The sequence below is a fragment of the Schistosoma mansoni genome, chromosome 2 (genome assembly GCF_000237925.1).
Source record: "Schistosoma mansoni strain Puerto Rico chromosome 2, complete genome".
Classification (NCBI taxonomy): Eukaryota; Metazoa; Platyhelminthes; class Trematoda; order Strigeidida; family Schistosomatidae; genus Schistosoma; species Schistosoma mansoni.
Genome location: NC_031496.1, coordinates 6,119,702 through 6,142,090, shown reverse-complemented (window position 1 = coordinate 6,142,090; position 22,389 = coordinate 6,119,702). Strand labels below are relative to the sequence as shown.

At 34.3% G+C, this 22,389-nt stretch overlaps 1 protein-coding gene across 1 annotated transcript; it reads right to left on the bottom strand.

Annotated features, from left to right (window-relative positions):
* Positions 1–6,899: 6,899 nt before the first annotated feature.
* Smp_147730 (putative kunitz-type protease inhibitor) lies at positions 6,900–12,373 on the bottom strand. The gene is made up of 5 exons (XM_018795470.1): positions 12,297–12,373; positions 11,280–11,451; positions 9,749–9,774; positions 8,720–8,767; positions 6,900–7,589 (listed from the first exon to the last, which is right to left on the bottom strand). The coding sequence occupies exons 1-5, from the start codon at positions 12,364–12,366 to the stop codon at positions 7,465–7,467; spliced, it is 441 nt and encodes a 146-aa protein (XP_018649780.1). The 5' UTR covers positions 12,367–12,373; the 3' UTR covers positions 6,900–7,464.
* Between the last annotated feature and the right edge of the window lie 10,016 nt (positions 12,374–22,389).

Genomic DNA, 22,389 nt, shown 5'->3' with positions numbered 1-22,389 from the left:
GTCTGACAAGGAGTTTATTTTTTTCTATTTGGTATCGGTGACTGAAAAATGAATTAGACAAGCAGTCAGAAGTTTTCCGTATCTGTTGTATCTGAGTTTACTGATAAGAAGCTGATGATTACTAATGTCAAGCTTTAGAAATATCACAGTATATGATTGAAACTAGATGTTCTAGATTACATAAATTGTAGGGCAAACCGAAAACGTCAAAATGGCAGATTATACAAGATCGATCAACAAAGGTTTAATGCTTTTCATTTATTCATTTTTACCGTTCCATCTGCGTTTGATATAAGTTGTAACTTCTGAAAGAAGCACATCAATTTTATTCGACTGCCAAATTATACTCCTTTCTGTAAATAGATTGTAGATCACCAATGTAGATGATCTATGTCGAATGATTGGAGGCTTGCTCGAGTTAAACGGGAATAGTGTGACTAAAAGATAACTTCAAAGTCACACCTCATAGTCAGCACCTAACGTGGATTACCCCTTAGACATATCAAGGTACTATGGCTCCTTTGAAGACCGTACAACACAAAGAACATAATTACGGAAATATATTAGTAAGAATGAGTACAGAGAAGATATTGAGACCATCACCACAGGAACCAGTTCATGGAGTATGATCAACTGACGCTCGTTGGTTTTGTTTGACGTTGACAGGAGTCGATGATCTGTTCAGTATTCCTCAACCCACTGAAGGATGATTTGGTAAGGACTCAGTGACATTTCACTGGCCCTACACGATGTCGAGATAATATTTGTACTTAGATCTCTTTCTCACCACGTAGAAACGGAACTGATATTGTCAGGTATCTTGACAACGGTTAGATTATGTATAACATCTGAGCTTATAATAATCGTTGTGTGTATAAAAACATATGAATAAATCATCGTGATAAGATAATGAATACGGTAAATAATGTTCACGCTAGACGTTAAAGATTAATGAATGAATAATAGTTTACGCTTTCGTAAAAATGAACAATGATTTAAGAGAAAGAAGCAAATAATATTAGTACTTAGGTGATATTGTGATGTGGTCTACTTATATCCATATAAGTAGTATATGGCGACGGTCAGACATAGAATTTATTTGGCAGAAGACCGATGAGGGAAGAACTGAAATGAAGCGCAATTGGTAGGAAAATGCATGAACAATGGAAATAGAGAAGGAACAGTGAAAATTGAGACAATTGGTTGTTAATTTGCAAATTAACTGTTTATTGTATGGTTATTAGAATTTACTGAAATACATTCGATTGGCCCCAGTCGTGTTCTGCTCGCTACAATATTTGCAAACAGTAATTTTTAATACGATAAAGTCGTCTTGTTTCGTTTTGAAAAGGCATCGACAGTAAACGCAATATTGTATTCTTAAGCATAGTAGTCTATAGCTAAATATGTAGTGGTTATTAAATTTCTCGAATTCATTAACATATAAATTGTTATCAGAAGAAAGCTTTGTGGAGATTTTAGTAATTTAATAGTTGAATTCATGAGTCAATTGAAGCAAGGCCATCATGGAAAACCTGGGAGCACTAGATGGACGTTTCGTCCTAGTATGGACTCCTGAGTAGTGTGCATCCACGATACTGCCAGTGGAGCGGTGGCGCAATTTCGTGAATCGGTTGAATTTACACATTACCACCGTTAGATGCCGGCTCAGTGGTCTAGAGGTTGAGCGTTCGCGAGCGTGACCGATAGGTCCTGTGTTCTAATCTCGTGGGTAGGATCGTGGATGTGCACTGCTCAGAAGTTCTATGCTAGGACGAAACAGTCGTCCAGTGCTTCCAGGTTTCCCATAGAGGTCTAGCTTTAATTGACTCATCAATAAAAATTTTTCTCAAAAATAAACTGTTCAATCTATGTATGTGACCAGTATACTTCTCTGTGTATGCAAGAATATAAATCAGCTATTGTGCTTTTGTAAGTATGCAGTCAGACTAAATCATTATCTTAATATTTTCGATTTTATTTCGAAATGACAATTCAAACATTAATATTTGAAATATGAAAAATTGAATAAGGCTAAATCATTACTCTCCACTTTAGGTCATATAGTTTATTGTAAAGTAATTTATGTGATTAACGTCGGGAATCATTTTTCAAGTCATCGGATTTATTTGTTAAGCCTATTCATGAGACACGTACAAATTCTACTGACATATCGAACCCGAAACAGCTAAACGTTACAATAACAACTATTATTTGACGGACAATTAAAATATAGACAGTGTTAGTCGTTACTAAACAGGTTTACATCTGATAGATCAATTAATTTTTGGGCGAATAAACTGCCAAATATGAATGAGGTCAACTTTATAAATGGTTATTTGGTTGTACTGAAGTTTAGTTTCGATATGATCATGAAAAGTTTATATTTTCTAGCTGAATAGGCTGAAAATTTGTTATTAAAGTTTAAATGTACTATTATAAAATAGATCGGTATTCATTGCATGATATGAACTTTTGAGTAATCTCGAAATATGTATTGCTAATATGTGACCTATAATCAGTTTGACTGTAAGGAATGTTTCCTTGAGTTCTAGTGGGAAGCAGTGACCAGTGGAGTTCAACTAAGTCTGTTGTAGAGATAACAACTCACTGAAAACAATGGGTGAACGGTTGCTCAAACATCGTGGATTAGTTGAAGTTAGACATTGACACCGTTGGATGCCAGCTCAGTGGTCTATTGGTTAAGTGCTCCGGTGCGAGACTGGTAGGTCATGGGTTTGAATCTCGTGAGGCGGGATCGTGGATGCGCATTGCTGAGGAGTCCCATAATAGTACGAGTTGGCCGTCAAGCAGTGGTCCCAGGTTTTCCATGGTGATCTAGCTTCAATGGACTCATGATTTCAACTATGAAAATACTGAAATATCCACAAAACCCCTTCTGATTTATAATCAGTTATTTATTATTATTTTCAACTGATTATGTTGTATATTCTCTAAGGATTAATGATAATTTATTTGAGTTCAGTCGATCTTGGCCAAAGAAACACTTTTGTTTTAATAGCGAACTGATCTTCCTACATAAATCCCTAATTTTAGTAAAATAATGGGACATCAACTCCGGGATACAGGTAAATCCAGCTGACGAATCCCTAATAGGATGAAACGCGCGTCCTGTATTCCACTTCTAGCCACTATCCATCTTTACTTATAATGCTTGTGAATTAAGGCAGTATCGAGGCAATACTCATAGTATGCACATATACCAATAAGAGACTGATCAAATGCAGTCCAAAACATCAATGGCAAGATTCAAGTGAACTATGAAAACTGACACTTAATCATAATACGTTGTAATAAACACTTTAAGGTCGAACAGAATTTTAATGTGCATTGACTGAATTGTATTATGTAGGAATGGAGTTCACAGGCACTGACAAAGCGTCTAATGATTATTTCGTATCATTCACCGTTAACATAATAGCATATAATAAAATAACAGATAGTGCTTAGCGATGAGTGCTAATACAAGTTGTAATTATACGGCTGAACGTATTCTTATGTTTTCATGCATGAAAAACATACATCTTAGTGTCTGTTGCGTATGTGTAAGATATAAAAAATGAGTACTATCAAATGACTGTGTAGTCATTATTCACATTACGTTAAATGGATGTGACGAATGTGTTGAGAATCATGTCCAAATGATATTAACTATTACGTGTACAGACGAATCGCAATAATGTCGTCAAGTATTTAACTACGTCATACATGTGTCATTATTTGTTATTCTTAAAAATGTAATTGTTGCAGTGTAATCGGTTTCGCGTATCACAGAATTTTCCATGCCGATTTCTTTCGAATACATAAGGACAATGTGAATTCAGATATCGGAAATATAAGAAAAGGAACAGTTGCAACAGTAAAAATAGCTCATGGATACGTAACGTTATTTGCAGTAATGGCTGAACTGTCATTAAGAATACAGAAACGTAAACGGAATGTGAACGACATTAGTTTATTGACACAATTTGTATCGTAATTGAAAGTAATAATTGAAATCAAATTGCGCATGGCCTTAAAATAGCCTTCTCTTGGTCCCTTGGTTCGAATTGCTTAATCATCCCTACTGAACAAGATGTCATGTCACACAGTCTGTTATCATGAGCGTCTTTGCCTTCGTTGTCTCTGTCACTGGATTCTTCCGAGTGTATTGAAACACCATATTCTTCATGACTTAACTTGGCATCCGAATCAACGTTCATTCGATAGTTGGGACTGTTTTTCTTTTGGATTCCTGATATTTATTTATTCCTGGAATTAAATGCTTCGATCTGAGACTCATATGCTTCAGATAACGTCAACGGTACTTGTGGCATCTTTCTGTAAACCATGCTACTCGCGAAACTATAAACAACACTGTATTGTTACTGTGATGTATTCCAAATTATGGAATAAAGTCTTTTTTGGATGCTCAGCTGTATGAGTTGAACAGACAAATAGTTATGAATAGCGACGCGGGAATAGTTGTTATTTGATGGCAACCACCTGACAACAACTATAAGATAGTAAGCAGAGATGGATAGTGGCTAGCAGTGGAATCCAGGACGTGCGTTACGGCTTATTCGGGACTCGTCAGTTGGATGTACCTGCATCTCAGAGTTGATGTTCACTCTGGGACTCTAATCCAGTACCTTTCGCTTCAAATGCCGTCGTGTTATCCACTCGGCCACTGAGTACTGATAGCTTCTTGCTTGTGCGATGAGGTGAAGTTTAAATTCATTTAGTATCCATCTCTGCTTACCATGCTTGTGAATTAAGGCTATATCGAGGCAACACGCACAGTATGCACATATGCTAATTAGAGACTGACCAGTTGTACTCCTAACACATCGACTGGAAGATTAAAACAAACAATACTAAATGAATTTAAACTATAAGATAGCTTTGGAAACTACGAAAAACTGTCACGTCTGAATATTTCTTTTCACCTGAACACATTTCGAGTGAATATCAGGCGGAAGAACAGTTGAGAGACTACAGATCGCAAACCTTTAACATTACAATTGAAGGTTGATCTCACTCATTTAATAAATTACGCTCTTTATGATATTGCAAATGATTTTTATGTAAGGCCTCTAATTCTTATGGAAATGAGAATTAAGAAGCACATAATCACAGTATGTCGCCCTTTCATAATTTATGATGGCACTCTTCAAAGCTCCAAGGGATTGGACAGCTACCAGATACAACGTGCTCAAGAATACGTTATCGGTATTCATGAGAACGTTCGAAACAATAGAGCTAATAATTTTTAAGTTATTTACGTTCATATCTTGGCGGAAAGGTGATCGAGTGTTATATATTACTCTTCAGAAATATGTAACCAATAATTACCATTTTAAAACCAATCATTTCATTGGACGAACCGGAGAAACTTTTAAGATGAGACGAAAATATTTTTACCACAATGAAATATAAAAATAACCGTGCTGTAAATGATACTCGTTATGGTTAGTGATAATTGTTAAATTCTTTGATGTGAATATAGTTACTGAATACGACAAGCATACAAGTCCGAATGATGGGCATCTAATAGTATTCTGTAATTTAAATTGGTCTTAATATATTAATATGTATAGTTAAAATTTCAAGCAAACATTCTTCTCAACCAAACTAATACTTACACAAGAAATCAACCATAGGTTGCCGATGGTAGCTACTTCGTGTGAGTATACTAATTCATCTGCTCCTCTGCAGCTAGTTACTCAGTACGCACTCAGATGGCTTTATCCTTGTGTGTTCGTGAACATGTACCCGCCTGGTTGGGAAAAAAGATCCATTAAATCGATTAACAGCAACATTCTTTCTCATATGGTCGATAATAAAAACCAAATTAAAATAGATGAAGCCTTCTCTGTTTTAACTCCGCGTGTAGCTCCTCCGAAGGCTATTGCCGGCCCCAAGTCCGGATAAAGGTGGATGGTTTAGCATTGGGTAAGCGACCTCATCCCGTAGAAAACTAACCAGAAGAAAAATAAAACGCTTCTCTGTCTTATATCAATTTCCAAACAATCTACCTAAAGAAGCTACATTATGACTTCTCTAGTTAGCTGAGACAAACTGGATCAACTTCAGAAAGCCTAACTCAATTGACCAGAAGATGTATATCCAGACTCTATATTTACCATCATCAAAGAATGGAAAACTAGATGCCTAAACTTGACATTATAAACCACTTATTCTTCACCCAAATCCATTTCTGTTTTTATCTTTCATAATCTACACATTCATCTTTCCCAATTCATTGCAATTGTTTTATCGTAATTATGTTGGAAACACATCTATTTTTATTACTAGTATTATTATTACCTCGACTAACACTACGAAATTCCTCTTATACATATATTGAAGTGTTTATGTCGTAAGCGATGGGAATTATTTACCAATTATAATATATAACATTGTCAAATTCATTAAGGTAGGCCTTATTTTGGCCTTTATAAGATATATAGAGTTGAGGTCATGAGTCAATCGAAGCTAGACCACCAAGGAAAACATGGAGGCACTGGATGGCCATTTCGTCCCATTGTGAGATTCCTCAGCGGTGCGCATCCACGATCCCGCCTCACGAGATTCGAACCTAGGACCTACCACGTCTGCTGGGAGATATCAACTCACTTATGACATTGGTGAATAGTTGCTCAATTTCGTGGATCGGTTGAAGTTAGACATTAACACCGTTGGATGTCAGCTCAGTTTTTTATCGGTTAAGTGCTCACGCGCGAGACTGGTAGATCCTGGGTTCGAGCCTTGCGAAACGGGATCGTGGATGCACACTGCTCAAGAGTCTCACAATAGGACGAAACGGCCGTCAAGCAGTGGTTCCAGGTTTTCCATGGTGGTTTTCCATATTTATTGAATTAAAACTGTAGAACAACTGTTTACTCGATGATTCTTTATTTTTTGAATATTCTATGAAAATATTTAAACTATTAATTATGTCATATCTGAATATATCTGAATGATCCGAAGACAAATTTTTGTCAAAATAATAAATAATCAAGACTTCTACAAATAATTTACATCACTAAGCAATCCCTAACTTGGACTGTTAAAGGGAAGCGGAAAAGAAGAAGGCCAAAGAACACATTACGCCGGGAGATTGAAGCAGATATGAAAAGGATGAATAACAACTGGAAAAGACTGTTCAGGAGAGGGTTGAATGGAAAATACCGGTAGGTGGCCTATACTCCTCAACGAGGGGTAACAGGCATAAGTATGTAAGTAAGTAAGTATACAAATAATCAACGGGGACATGAATTCGTGGAGATTATTCGACATTGTACATTGTTCATTATGAAAACTGTTACAATTCTTTTCGTTAATATCTTGTATTTCGAATCATAATTCATCTAATATTCTTGGAATAGTTTATGAAAATGTTAAAGGAGAATGTGAGGTATTATCATTGAGAACATTTATAAATTGAAAAAGATGTCCAAGTTATTTTTCACCTTTGATTTTCTTGAATAAATTGGAAACTTTGTTTTTGATATCCAGAATACCTAGGACTATTTTAGCACCAACGCTGAGTGGTTTCTGAGTAGTGATTGTTGTTTCAGTATTATCTGAAATTTGTCAAAAAACAGTGACAGAATTAAGTATTATAATCAGACGGAGTTTTGTGGAGATTTAGTATTTTCATAGTTAAAAGCGTGAGTCAATTGAAGCTAGACCACCAGGGAAAACCTGGAAGCACTGGACGGCCGAATCTCGCGAGATGAGGTCGTGGATGCGCACTGCTGAGGAGTCCCACAATAGTATTGAATTACTTATTTCTTTAAACCAAGACAATTAGTTCTATCAATAGATAATCGAAAAGGTAACTAGGAAATCAAATTTTAATTTCAGTCGAACAATTTGAATGTTTTTCATGACGTCAGTACATGTTTTAGCCTCACATTAGGAAACATATTTTGACTAATTATTGCTATATTTAAATGGAAAACAATGGCCCATAAATAGATACTTGGATTATAAGCAGAATTCATTGAAGGCTTTCCAGGCATATTTAGATCTATTTTAATAAGACAATAACTATTTTTGAACTACTTAATTTTATGAGTCTTTTTGTCAAGCTACATCACAGTAGTTTGTATAATAAGGTTATCTTGATCAAGGGAAACATTTTGCACTAAGGTAAACAGGAATAGCAAATAGCATAATCCAGAGGTTAACTATATAATATAGAGTACTCAATTATGAGGTGCTTTTTGGTGTATCATAAGTACTGAAAGTGTATCCACAAATGACAACGATTAACCATCTTACAATAACTAACTAAACATCTCTCTTAAACCATTCTCAACACAAATGGAAGCATCAGTATTTGCGATTGAGCATAGGACATATCGAAGTGTCAACTATCAAACCATAACAGGTGAAACTTGACGATCATACTGACAGATATTCAGCAATGATATTCATATAGACTGTTGACATGTATCGACATGTAAATTGTTGGAAGCCAATAACATTTCAATTCGGCATCCAACGATATTATTGACTAATTTATCCCTATATTGTGTTCTGACTTATATGGCAGGAAACAGTATAAATTGTGCAGTTGGATCAACATATTTCACAAATACAAAACAAACTTGCAATTAGATGGACTTCGATAAACTTGAAAATTACACATTAACGGTTTGAAACAATACTCTAACATGAAATACTTTGGAAAAATCAAATAATGTACCTGATCGATCGATCGATGTTGATGTGGTTTCCATTTGTTTAGTTGTTTCTACAAAACCGTTAAAGACAATAAACGCATGAAAGAACCGTTGACAAAAGAAATAAATCTACTCACATAAAAGAAATATGATCTCTTGTTTCCTTTTAAATATATAAGGATACATAGATCATGTACAGATTACGTAATAAATGTGGGATTATGTATAGAATTATGTTTCTCATACCGTACTTTACAGGATGTTTTCGAAATAAAGTGAATGTTTTTAACGCTTATCTATTATATAGTTGAGATCATGAGTCAGTTGAAGATAGACCACCATGAAAAACCTGGAAACCGTGGACGGCCGTTTCGTCCTCTTATGGGACTCCCCAGCTATGCGAATACACGATCCCACCTCGCAAGATCAGAACCCAGGACCTACCAGTCTCATGCCAGAGCACTTAACCGATAGACCACTGAGCTGGGTTCGAATATTGCGAGTTGGGATCGTGGATGCGCACTTCTAAGGAGTCTCACAATAGGACAAAACGGTCGTCCAGTGCTTCTAGGTTTTCTATGGTGATCTAGCTTCAATATACTCATGATTTCAACTATATAAAATTATCAAGATCTCCACATAATCCCCTTCTGATACTTATCTACTAGATTAAAATAGATGAGTTCCAATGATTATTTGATTAATAATTTGTAGATAAAAAGTACCGAGGTATGATAGATGATAAACAAATCATTGAATATCGGTGCAAAACTCTTGATGTTGAGATGATAAAGAATTATCCAACGATAAAGAGTCACAACTCCTCGCTGAGATGAAACACAATAATTATATCATAGCAAATAATACATTCAGTATCAAACTACAGAACAAATAGTAGCTTGAATATCTCCAACTTAAGAAGAACTTGGTGTATGTGAAAACAATATTCCCTTCCATAACGTTTCAAGTAGAATAAAACCATTGTGTCTTTCCCTAGTTTATCATGTTGATGTACTACAATTAAATAGGTATTTTAAAGTCGATACACTCACCGAATGACTTTTCTGTCATGTAAATCCTACAGAAAATAGAAAACATCCATTAGTGTCAGTCTAAAGAATGGAACACGATAATTGTTAATTTTTGTTTAGAAAAAAATACCAGTACTTAAAGTAATAAAAAAGATAGATCTTTTACTGTGAATATATGGAGATGGATTAAGGACTTTCCATAGATAAGGATGAGGATTTCAGAGTTGTTTTTTTCATGAGATGGATCATATAATCGGTTCAGCTGTTGGATAGTAATAGCAGTGTGACTGATCAACAAAGATGCATACAAAGTCTATTGAATGTAGCGAAGACAATATAGTACCACTATAAGTGCAAGACAGTATGAAAGTAATTACCTACAATTTGCATTACAGAAAACCAACTAGCCACTAAACTTAACCATCAAGTGTGTATAAAATCTATCATCAAGTACAAAATTAACAACTAAAATCAGCTTACGAATAATCTTATCCTACATATTTAACATAATCGAGATCACACATCCATTATTGGGGATCGTGGGGGAATGTATAGGAGTTAATACTATTATTCAGAAAGCCTGTCGTATGCATCATCTTCTACGCCATTCGATCAGTAATCAGATAAGTCTTGGATAGGAACAATAATGTGTGTCCTTACCTTTCAGTTTTCTCACCGTGCATAGTCAAAAAGATACACTTGTTTCCCAAAGAATCGGTTTACAGAGTATCGAAGACAAGGGTGTGTGCAAACTTGAAAGGTAATGAGGGGCTGCCTTCAATTCTTCACGTAAAGAAATATTGAGAAGCTTCGAGAGTTAATATTACATTGGCGATGAACGTAGGCAGCCATACAAAGGCCCCGTATGAGGACTTCGCAAACAGCAGACACCGGTGGAACTGAATTCAAAATATCTAGCTTGTGATCTTTGTTAGAAAATGGAATGCTTTAGGATGTAATTAGAGGTAAAATTTGGGGAGACCCGGAAAAGTATTTCATGAACACAGGTTGTTATCCGTGGTGGCGGGCATGGAAATATGAGAGTTCACAGGAGTGTTTCGGGGTGTGTGTAGAGTATAAATATTGGGAGGAAGTAAAAGTAAGTGATTGAGAAAAGATCATCCATGGTGCTGCTCAAAGAATGTTTATGTCTGTCACTCCCTGCCAAAATACGTCGTGTAAAGATTATGTTTTCTGTAGTTGCGTGGTACAAAGAATGAATTTGATGAAGCACTGACAACCTGATAGCCTGATTACCGCTTCAAGAGAAATTGGCTTAAAGAACTATAAACACGGCCTACTGATGAGATTTTTTATGTGAGACACGCCGTATCGTAGTTACGTTAGAAATCGCCCAGACAATAGGTCTATTATTTTCAAGATAGACTTTTGAAAACTTTCATATCGTCGGATGATACCAACTACAAGCATATTGTTCATAAATACCGAACACCTGGCTACAGAGAAGCTTCGGAACAGTTTATAATTCGTATTCGTATAGCATAATACCATGACATAATCATGAAAAGTTTCATTTTGTCAGAATACTTACTGCCCCCCACACTTCCGCTCGCATTCTTCTTTGCTTAGAAAGTTGTTTCCATTTCCAAGACATCCACCGTAATAAAATATTTCACAAGTTTGATTTACACTGTCGTAGTAGAAACGTTTCAATAGAGCTCTGCATATGCCCTCGTCATAATCTAAAAGGCAGTCCGAATTTCCTGGAACATAAATAAAATAAGTATTTTGTTATTAGGAAGATATCTTGTTGCTTTAGCTAAGTTAACAATAATTTAGGTGAAGATTTCATTTAAAACTTTGACACGCGTTAATCATCAATTAGGCATCAATAACAAAACTATTGTTGATCATCTGGTAATATTAAATATTACGAATATCTAGCAATTACAGCCTACTAAATTCGGGAAGCTAGTTTGAAGTGTGGTCACCGATCTCAGTTCATCATCATTGGGTCTACCGTATTTTGATATACAATGGTTAGGGGGTTAGAATGAAAGATTCTATCAGTGCTTTATGCCACTGGTCATTTGTCAAGAAGAAATTGCTATGATTTCGGTAAAACTGGTGTATTCTGTAGAATTTACAGTTTTGTCACCTAGTTCCGTATCAGTTAGGTTATCACTGAGTTATTCGGTAGACTATGATTGTCCCAACTAGAGAAGAATTTGTATTTAGAGTTCCCAGCCCAATAACGCTGACAGTTGAGACCGAACACGTTTTATAAAATGATTGATTGTTTTCCGGTGTTACACTATTCATCGCCTATATAGTTGAATCCTTATCAAATCTGAATAGTTCTTTGGGGAAAACTGTTATATTATTTGTAACTTTGATTTGTCATTAGTAACTATTCTCAAACATTTTCTGATCCTTTGACCACACAGATTCACTTTAGTTCATCCAAATAAATCAACCAAGTTGTTCTTCGTTTACAGAATATTTAAGCATTCTACAATACATTACCAGTCTTAAAAACTATCCATTGATTACCATATGATACGTTATTACAATGTAAACACAAGTAAAACAATTCACAATAACTAACCTTTTCGATATGATGCAACACTTTGTACACATATAAGTAGTAATGTTCCATATAAACAAAAGGAGAACATCTTTACTTACAGGTTATATTTCACCTTTATTTATATATCATTCAATAATCCGTTTGTTTACATTATGAATAGGTTTTAAATCGAGTAGGTGTATACAATAACGATGTGATTCATGTGTATCTGATAATCAGTTTATTCGATGAACAACATTATTAATCACATGCTCCTTAATAGCGTAGTGAGCCCTGTCAGTAATCGTAAGTATATACAAAGCTTGTTCTGAATAACGTTAAAAAAAGCTCCATTCAATTTAAACCACCTAATCCATGTTTACAAACTATTAATCTTTTTTCATTTACCCCACACACATTGCACATAACCGTTTTGTATAGTACGATTTGTGGTTGATTTTCACTGAACATTCGGAAATGCTACCAAGAAATGTCTTGATGTCGTTGAGACGATACCTTCTTTATTCGATTTAACAAATGGTAATTGTTATTATTATTAAAGATGTTAGTTGATGGTGAGAAAGCAAAAGTAATTCGAAAAAGCGTTTCGGCAAAGTAATGAACGTTTAACAAAACCTGAACTATTGAAGTCGTTGATTCAGATCAAATCAGAGCGTAAGAGATTTATTCCATGTACAGATCATTTGCAGGATATCCAGCGGTATGACCCTTCATTCAATGCTAAAATACAAATTCAATCATGCTTAAACTACAAATAATTAGTAAATTGATCATAATTCAAAGAAAAAATGATAATGTAGATAGTTTTCGTTGAAGATTCTGTTTTGAACTGTGTCGGATGACGAATTAACTAGTACTTTGTGAAAGCTGTTCCCTCGATATATATCATGATAAGTGTCAACTGTAGAATATTCATTGAATAAGTGAATAAATTATAACTTTCGTCACGTAATGTGAGGTTTGAAAGTGTGGAAACGAACCCCTTTCTTAACAAAAATCTCTTTATTCTAAAGCCTTGTCCAAGAGATTGAACTACTGATGAAGACCTAAAATAACTCAGGAAATATTGAAATCATTTTGTGAGAAATTCCATTAAAATCATTTATATATATATGCTGAAAATGAATAAAGTTTTTAGCCAGACTGTAATAAGTTAAACAGCATATGAAGTTTAAATCGCTTTAAACTTGTTTGTTAATACCATCAATCCGTTCAACTACGCGACTGAGATAGGCATGAAACCGAAGTTTTAAAACTAACTTATTTTGCAGGAAAAAGCAATACCGTGTAGAAAATAAGAGAAAAAGGAGTTTCCAACTCTAATGGTAATAGTAATGATATTAATAATAATATAAGGAGTAATTATGCTGATAATGATGACGATGATCATGTTTAGTGCATATAGACGGGGTTAAACAAAATAAGGATACACTACAAATAATAATTAATTAATTAATCAGCTAATCATAATCCATTAGGCTTATTGAATTATAGAAATTAGTAATATTATTAGTTAATTGTAAATTAATGAATAAAACAGTTAAATAAAGTAGGAAGAAAGTGAATCCGGGTCATGATAGTAGCAGTTCACTTTGGAGAATGGATTTGTACAGAATTAGATTGAAAATAGAAAGAAACGCCTATTATCTAAAGAAATGTATACATATCTGTTGAAGTATATATAGTTTACTTCAATTTATTACGTTGAAGAGAACATAAATTTATGTAACAAATTGTTACTACTTTTATGGTGTATTGCTACTTATGTTAACAGATATAAGTAGTATGTAACACTAATCGAAAATGGAAAACTTAGCACTAGAAGGCTAAGAAGATCGAGTTGAAAAGAATATAAAGGGAAATAGAAAGGAATCGCTACTTGGAAGAATCATATAGGATGTGGAGGACAAATGATGGAAATTACCAAATGAAGTATTCAGTGTATGGCTTTCATATTTTACCAAGAGATTTTGTAATTTAGTAGTAAACAATAAATTGGTTGTCCCCACCCAATTTCTCCTTCACTAGGCTATTATCATTATTGTCATCAGAAGGGGGTTTTGGGGAGATTTTAGTGATTTTATATAGTTGAGATCATGAGTCAATTGAAGCTAGGTCACTATGGAAAACTTGGAAGCACTGGAAGGCCGTTTCCTCCTATTGTGATTTCAACTATAAAATTAAACAAAAAATAGATTAACAAAGAGTATAGGAAGTATTAATAAATAAGATCTTTTATTAAGGCTGATTCGGCCAAAGAAAAGATAAAGGTGTTGCAAATATCTCATGAGTACAAAGGCTTCGATTGTAAGTTCTAATTGCCATAGCTTCTGATAGATGTAAGAGGCAAGATTGAACCCTATAAGCAAAACTAGTATGATTGCGTTAAATAAGTTTAAATGATCTATTTCTATCTACTACATGACCGCTATCGATCAAGTGTAATAGAACAGAGCTGTGTATACTTTTGATGATATCCTTTACCAACCACAAAGGGAGGTGTTTCACTAGCTCGTTGGGTCAGGTGTCTGGTACTGAGCCCAATACAGCTTTCTCCACAGGAGCAGATGAATTCGTAGATTTTTAAATTTTTAAAATTTTAAATCAATAGGACGAAAGGCGCCTCCAACCACCATCTTATCTCAACATAGTGCACGCAGTGTCGAGCCACCTAGACTAGTGGCCACATTGTAACTTGATCGATAGTATTCGATTCGCACTAAGAACGACTTGACACACATGACATTGATCACCATCCAGTGATCAATCAATTGTGAAAGTGGAAATTACTGTTTCAAGGGTTAGGGTAGAGTAATGATGATGGTAATGATAATAATGATGATAAATATAGCCAGTGTTATTAGTTTGAATAAATACTTAATGATATCACATAGCGAATCAACATGCTTTATACCATACGTTCTGAATTTATCAGTAATAGAACTGTTTACTGAATATTAACTAGTAGTCGAAAACAATCTCGAAGAACCAAATGAATGAGACGAATATGAAGATGGGATGTAAATGAATTTAACATTCCTAACAACTGTATTTTCCCCTAGGAAATACTGACCTATAGCACGTGTAATTCTTAGTATCTATGTCCATATCATTCTCATGAGTGGTTATATGCATATCTGTATACTCACTATTTCATCCAATGTCTGTCTGTTCGTCTTATTGAGCATTATCTGTATGGACACTCACAACGAGTAATACTACGAGTTGAGACGCCTACATTTTCCGCTTCTTATCACATCGATTATCTGAATAAAAGAGTGCCTGGAATAAATTCCTCCAAGTTTACATATAATTGGCTTTTGCTACCACCGCTGCTCAAATGCTGGTAGACCGTTATGAATAGAATGACCAAGGTTTGCCTTGATAGTCTCGAATAATTTGAGCCTCAGTGTAAAATATGAATAATAAAATTTATGTATTTCTAAAATCTCAATGAATGGAAGAATAAACTTCAAACGTTTGGTGAATTGATTGAAAGCAATCGAATTCATACAAGTCTGAATGGTGGAGAGGAAAAGACAAAATATATGGTTAAATGAGAACGAAAGTAGGTCTGACTAGGTCACTGTCGTATGAATGATCTAGTTGGTCAAAATGGCTCTTTATAAGAGATCATTGTTAAAACGATTTTTCCTCGTGACAACCATAACAGATTGCTTGACATTCGCGATGATCTTTCCACTTATATTATATTATCTAGCATCACAATTGTCTATTGTGGCCAACATAGTCTATTTCGTAACAATTACTGCTCATTGAACCCTTATGAATAACAAGATTCATTGCTAGTTCGTCAAAATCGAGAATTTGCTGTCATAGTTATACATGAATTCTTCATCGTTATTCACCTCAAGTTTCATTTCATTCAATAGTGTTTGGTTCACTTGTGCTTGACATAATAACTTACAGATTCATTAATACCAATAGAGAAATAAATGACAAACACAATTGGCAAGTGTAATGTGAATGTCGTCTATCAGTAACCTGTAACATGTTTTTCTGTCGGTTGGATGGAATAGTTTATATACGTAGATCATATGGAACAAGAGTCCAACTAATAATGTTTCTCACACTATAACAACCAAAGTCATGAAATATAATATGCTCTCAGTGAGATAGTACTCAGATTCACCTGTATTTCAACAGATACATCAAATTAGCATGATTCATAAAAGATTTATCAGTATTGACAATGTGAGTGAAGTAAACAACATTCAGAAACTTCCACAATGAGTGGATTATCAATCATTAAGTTGGTCTGAATACAATATGTTGATACGATTTCTTGACAAAATATAGAACTGGTCATTGACAGAAAACATATTCTTCTTAGACTGGTAAAATCTGTTCTATTATTCGATTAACTTGATATATTGGAATAAACAACACGGTCTTTTAACATCTGTCAACTTTCTCAACAACTACTAGCACATTACACAAAAACACCACATTTGAATGAAGAACAATGCGAAAACAACAAATTTCGACTCACCTAATTATTGTTCCCATTTGTCACACAATGCAACGTCTTCGTCATTCAAAATGACCGAATTATTTTAAAAACAAACAATGACCAATCGTCATCGGTTAATCAAATCTGAACTTCGTATAAAATGATCAACATAACATTCATGTAGATGACAAGAGAGAATATTCTCAAATAAACAGATGAATATCAAGACCGTTTTCATTTTCGTGGTGGTTGTCATTTGTGAGAGGATTGAATGTGGACGTCGTCAACGTAAGTGACTGAGATGTATACGATGCGTCACTGTTTTGTATACATGTATTTTAAATCTGATCGCATACAACGATTATATGTACATCACTCCGTTAAAATGTTACTTGTCTTAAGTAGAATTACATTGATGATTTACCTATATTGAAAGGTGTTAATTTATCCAGTTAGTTAAGAATCCACCTAAATGGTGAACAATCACAAACCTATACTCTGTGGTGAGAAACAAAGTTGTGCATCGAAAGAAAGTGATGATCGTAAATGAAACAGTGGTGATTCGTTGCCACTTGTAAAATGATATATATGAACCGATTGGTCACCACATAATACCACATCTCTCTAAATTATGAAACTTCAAATTCCACAATGTATTTGTATTGTCAGTGACATCATTTGATCTGGATGTAGAATAGGAACACTGGATTTCGAAAATGGGATTTTATGGTATTTATGGTATTTTATACTCTCCACTTTAGGTCATATAGTTTATTGTAAAGTAATTTATGTGATTAACGTCGGGAATCATTTTTCAAGTCATCGGATTTATTTGTTAAGCCTATTCATGAGACACGTACAAATTCTACTGACATATCGAACCCGAAACAGCTAAACGTTACAATAACAACTATTATTTGACGGACAATTAAAATATAGACAGTGTTAGTCGTTACTAAACAGGTTTACATCTGATAGATCAATTAATTTTTGGGCGAATAAACTGCCAAATATGAATGAGGTCAACTTTATAAATGGTTATTTGGCTGTACTGAAGTTTAGTTTCGATATGATCATGAAAAGTTTATATTTTCTAGCTGAATAGGCTGAAAATTTGTTATTAAAGTTTAAATGTACTATTATAAAATAGATCGGTATTCATTGCATGATATGAACTTTTGAGTAATCTCGAAATATGTATTGCTAATATGTGACCTATAATCAGTTTGACTGTAAGGAATGTTTCCTTGAGTTCTAGTGGGAAGCAGTGACCAGTGGAGTTCAACTAAGTCTGTTGTAGAGATAACAACTCACTGAAAACAATGGGTGAACGGTTGCTCAAACATCGTGGATTAGTTGAAGTTAGACATTGACACCGTTGGATGCCAGCTCAGTGGTCTATTGGTTAAGTGCTCCGGTGCGAGACTGGTAGGTCATGGGTTTGAATCTCGTGAGGCGGGATCGTGGATGCGCATTGCTGAGGAGTCCCATAATAGTACGAGTTGGCCGTCAAGCAGTGGTCCCAGGTTTTCCATGGTGATCTAGCTTCAATGGACTCATGATTTCAACCATGAAAATACTGAAATATCCACAAAACCCCTTCTGATTTATAATCAGTTATTTATTATTATTTTCAACTGATTATGTTGTATATTCTCTAAGGATTAATGATAATTTATTTGAGTTCAGTCGATCTTGGCCAAAGAAACACTTTTGTTTTAATAGCGAACTGATCTTCCTACATAAATCCCTAATTTTAGTAAAATAATGGGACATCAACTCCGGGATACAGGTAAATCCAGCTGACGAATCCCTAATAGGATGAAACGCGCGTCCTGTATTCCACTTCTAGCCACTATCCATCTTTACTTATAATGCTTGTGAATTAAGGCAGTATCGAGGCAATACTCATAGTATGCACATATACCAATAAGAGACTGATCAAATGCAGTCCAAAACATCAATGGCAAGATTCAAGTGAACTATGAAAACTGACACTTAATCATAATACGTTGTAATAAACACTTTAAGGTCGAACAGAATTTTAATGTGCATTGACTGAATTGTATTATGTAGGAATGGAGTTCACAGGCACTGACAAAGCGTCTAATGATTATTTCGTATCATTCACCGTTAACATAATAGCATATAATAAAATAACAGATAGTGCTTAGCGATGAGTGCTAATACAAGTTGTAATTATACGGCTGAACGTATTCTTATGTTTTCATGCATGAAAAACATACATCTTAGTGTCTGATAAATCTTTTATGAATCATGCTAATTTGATACATCTGTTGAAAAGGAGGTGAACCTGAATTCAATTTTACTGAGAACATACTATATTGCATGACATTGGCAACAATTCTGTTCTACTCATGAAAACTAAATAGTCACAAGCCAAAGTGGATTATCTATAGTATTGATTAGGGGTACATTATTCTAAAAGGTGATTCTTCATCACACCAGTAACTAATGGAATGTTTTGATGTGGTTCTAACAGATAATTTGTCTATACTGTTATATGTTTAAGTAGGCAAAAATGATTTCTATACTAGTTTACTTATGTAGTTGTTAAATGTAGGGAAAAATCATTTTAGTCCTATAGAAGGGTTTTCGGATATTTTTTTTACATAATTTACATCATTAATTAATCTTAGTTATGGTTGCAGTGTAAATCCGAAATCCTTAGGTATTTGTTTCGTTCAGAAAATAAAGGACATATTTCAGTACAGATGGGGTTTCCATATGCTTGTGGTAAAGTCACATTTGAAGTTTAAAACTTAACAAAAATTTATTATTCCTATTGAATACAACATTTGAAAAGAATGTTCGTAATGCTTTTAAACGTATTTGAATGGTTCTATTTCTTCTGTGAAGTTGACTTTGTTATAGTAATGATTCTTGTAGTTGTTTCATTAGCACTCTTCCATGAAGGAGTTGTTTTTGGTTGGTTAGTTACAGATTGCACTGTTGATCTTTTCAAACACATTCTTTCACAGGCTTCTTTAGTTTTAAATCTGTTCTCGTTTCCACCACATCCTTTGTAAGTGAACGGTATACATTTGTTTTCAAGCGGATTGTAGTAGAATCGTGGTTTGTTTTGAAGACAATATCCTTTTTTCAGTGGTAAGGCACATATTTCATCTGGAGTTTCTGAAGTAAAAGTAAATAGATGAGAATTCTTTAGAATAGTTGATGGTTTGTGTAAAATATTATTTTTCATTATTAAGTAGTATGTGAATTATACGAAATGCGTCAAAATTATTGGTTTCATACGAGCATTGTTTGTTTTAATCTTCCCATCGATGTGTTAGGACTACAACGGGTCAGTCTCTTATTCGCATATGTGCATACTGTGAGTATTGTCTAGATATAGCCTTAATTCGCAAGCATTGTAAGGAAAGATGGATAGTAAATTTTAAACTTCATCCCATCTCACAAGCAAGTAGCTAACAGGACTCAGTGGCCGAGTGGATAACGTGATGGTGTTTGAAGCGAAAGGTATTGGATTCGAGTCCCAGAGTGAAAATCAACTCTGAGATGTAGGTACACCCAACTGACGAGTCCCAAATAGGATGAAACGTGCGTCCTGGATTCCACTGCTAGCCACTATCCATCTTTTCTTACAAAGGTTGTGAGATTGTTTCATCAAATTATGTGGTATCAACAAATCAGTCACTTATATTTCGCCGTATTTATCATCATTTTAAGAGTTTGAATTAGAGATCAAATGTCTCTCTGTGTCAGAGTTATTATGTTATTGTAGACGACATGAATAAATACATTTCAAAAGCAAAGTTAATTAAGAAGTTGAAAAGCACCTGGTATTACAGCTGAATTCAAGTTTTTCTCTGTTCGAATCTTGTTCATCTATTTCATGGGAAATCATTTTTCAAGGAACCGATGTTCTAGATCTACGAATAACTACGAATTATGCATAAAATTTATCAGACATATTTTTCACTTGTATGTTCCAATATTAAGAAATCTGTGATGATTGTGGAAAAGTGTATTCAAAGGCGAGACTATAATTTATGGATGAACCAATCAGGTATAAAATAACGGGTCTCGGATTTCGGTATTAAGTTCACTCATCTCTTTGGCTAAATAGAGTTTCGGCATTTTAGCTGTTGTCACTTCGTGATGAAAACCTTAAATCCATCAACCGTAAATCATAATTCCGATCTCTTAAATTGGTTCACAAACACTCATTTAGTCTTAGTTATTAAGTGGACACTCTCAAGCTCATACATTGGCGTCGCTCATAGGTCGTCCGTAAATTATAGCCTCATTTATTCAAAAATCATGGGTTGCACGTTGACATGAATTATCGTAGTATGATTTCGAACATCGAACCTAACTTCCATTTAACCGTTTTATTTCACTGCGCTATGTTTAAGCTTGTGGTTCACCAACCAGTTACATTACCACTTCAATCAGTGCCTAGTGGCCAAGATATTAACTAGCTATAAAAGACAGTGGTCTATATTTGTCATTTAAATACCTTCATCAAAATCTAATCAAAATAAACCTTATTCAATAAAGGGTTATTTCATTCGACAACATTTACAAATCATTATCAATAAAGACAACATTACAGTTAAACGAATCCACTTACTTGGACGAGCTTTAGAATGAACATTTCCGAGAATAATTACCAGGGGAATAAGAAGATAAATTTTGGAATTCATCTAACTGTATATTCGTCTTTAGTTTAATAACATCTCATGTCAAATAAAATATACTTACAAGACGGTAAATTCACCTATGACTATTGGTTTAGCTATTCGATGGGGTCTTTATATGTTTGGAAATTTAACAGAACTTGTAGGTTACTCCCTGTAGTTGGACAATGTAAATTAACCTAGTTACAAGAATATCAATCTTATTCATTGATTTATGCTCAATTCTGTTTATTTTATTCAAAATAATCTTTCATTCTCGAATACAACTTTTCGTATATCAAAATGAACAATAAATCGTTAACGGTAGTTGTTTGAAACCAGTTCATAATTGTCATAATTTGTATTTAAATTAGACTTAAGTTTGATGTCATCACAAATCGCAAGAGCCACATTCGGTTTCAAATTCAAATCTCATGATAAATTTTCATGTTGGAATCAACGAAACCTACAGCGCACTCCGAGACTGATACTGAAACAGTTGTCTAAGCAACTGAAATATGAGATAATTTGAGCATTCTGAACTGTTTTTCACATCACCAAACAAACTGAGATTACATACTGAGTTTGGATGTCATGTACATCAGTGCGATGTTTGGCATATCTTTTAAGTTTGGAGTTACGATTTTAAATTTGTTGTCATTAGTTACTTCCCAAATGTTTCTGTAACGCATGGAAATGCAAACACTACAGCTAACGTTGTCAGTGTGAGAGTGCCTATTTGTAGTAGCCGTAGTTTTTACGAATTTGTTAGGGATAACTCAATTATGAGCAAACCAGATATTGATGATATCCTGGTTTCCTGCTTGTTTGTAACTCTAAAGCTTGTCTTTCGTTCATTATCATTCATAGGACATGAAGTTTTTATCTTAGGATAAAAACATTAGTTTTCTAAACAGTTTGACATTATGATAGAAATCCTGATCAAAATATTGCAAAATGAACATGTAAA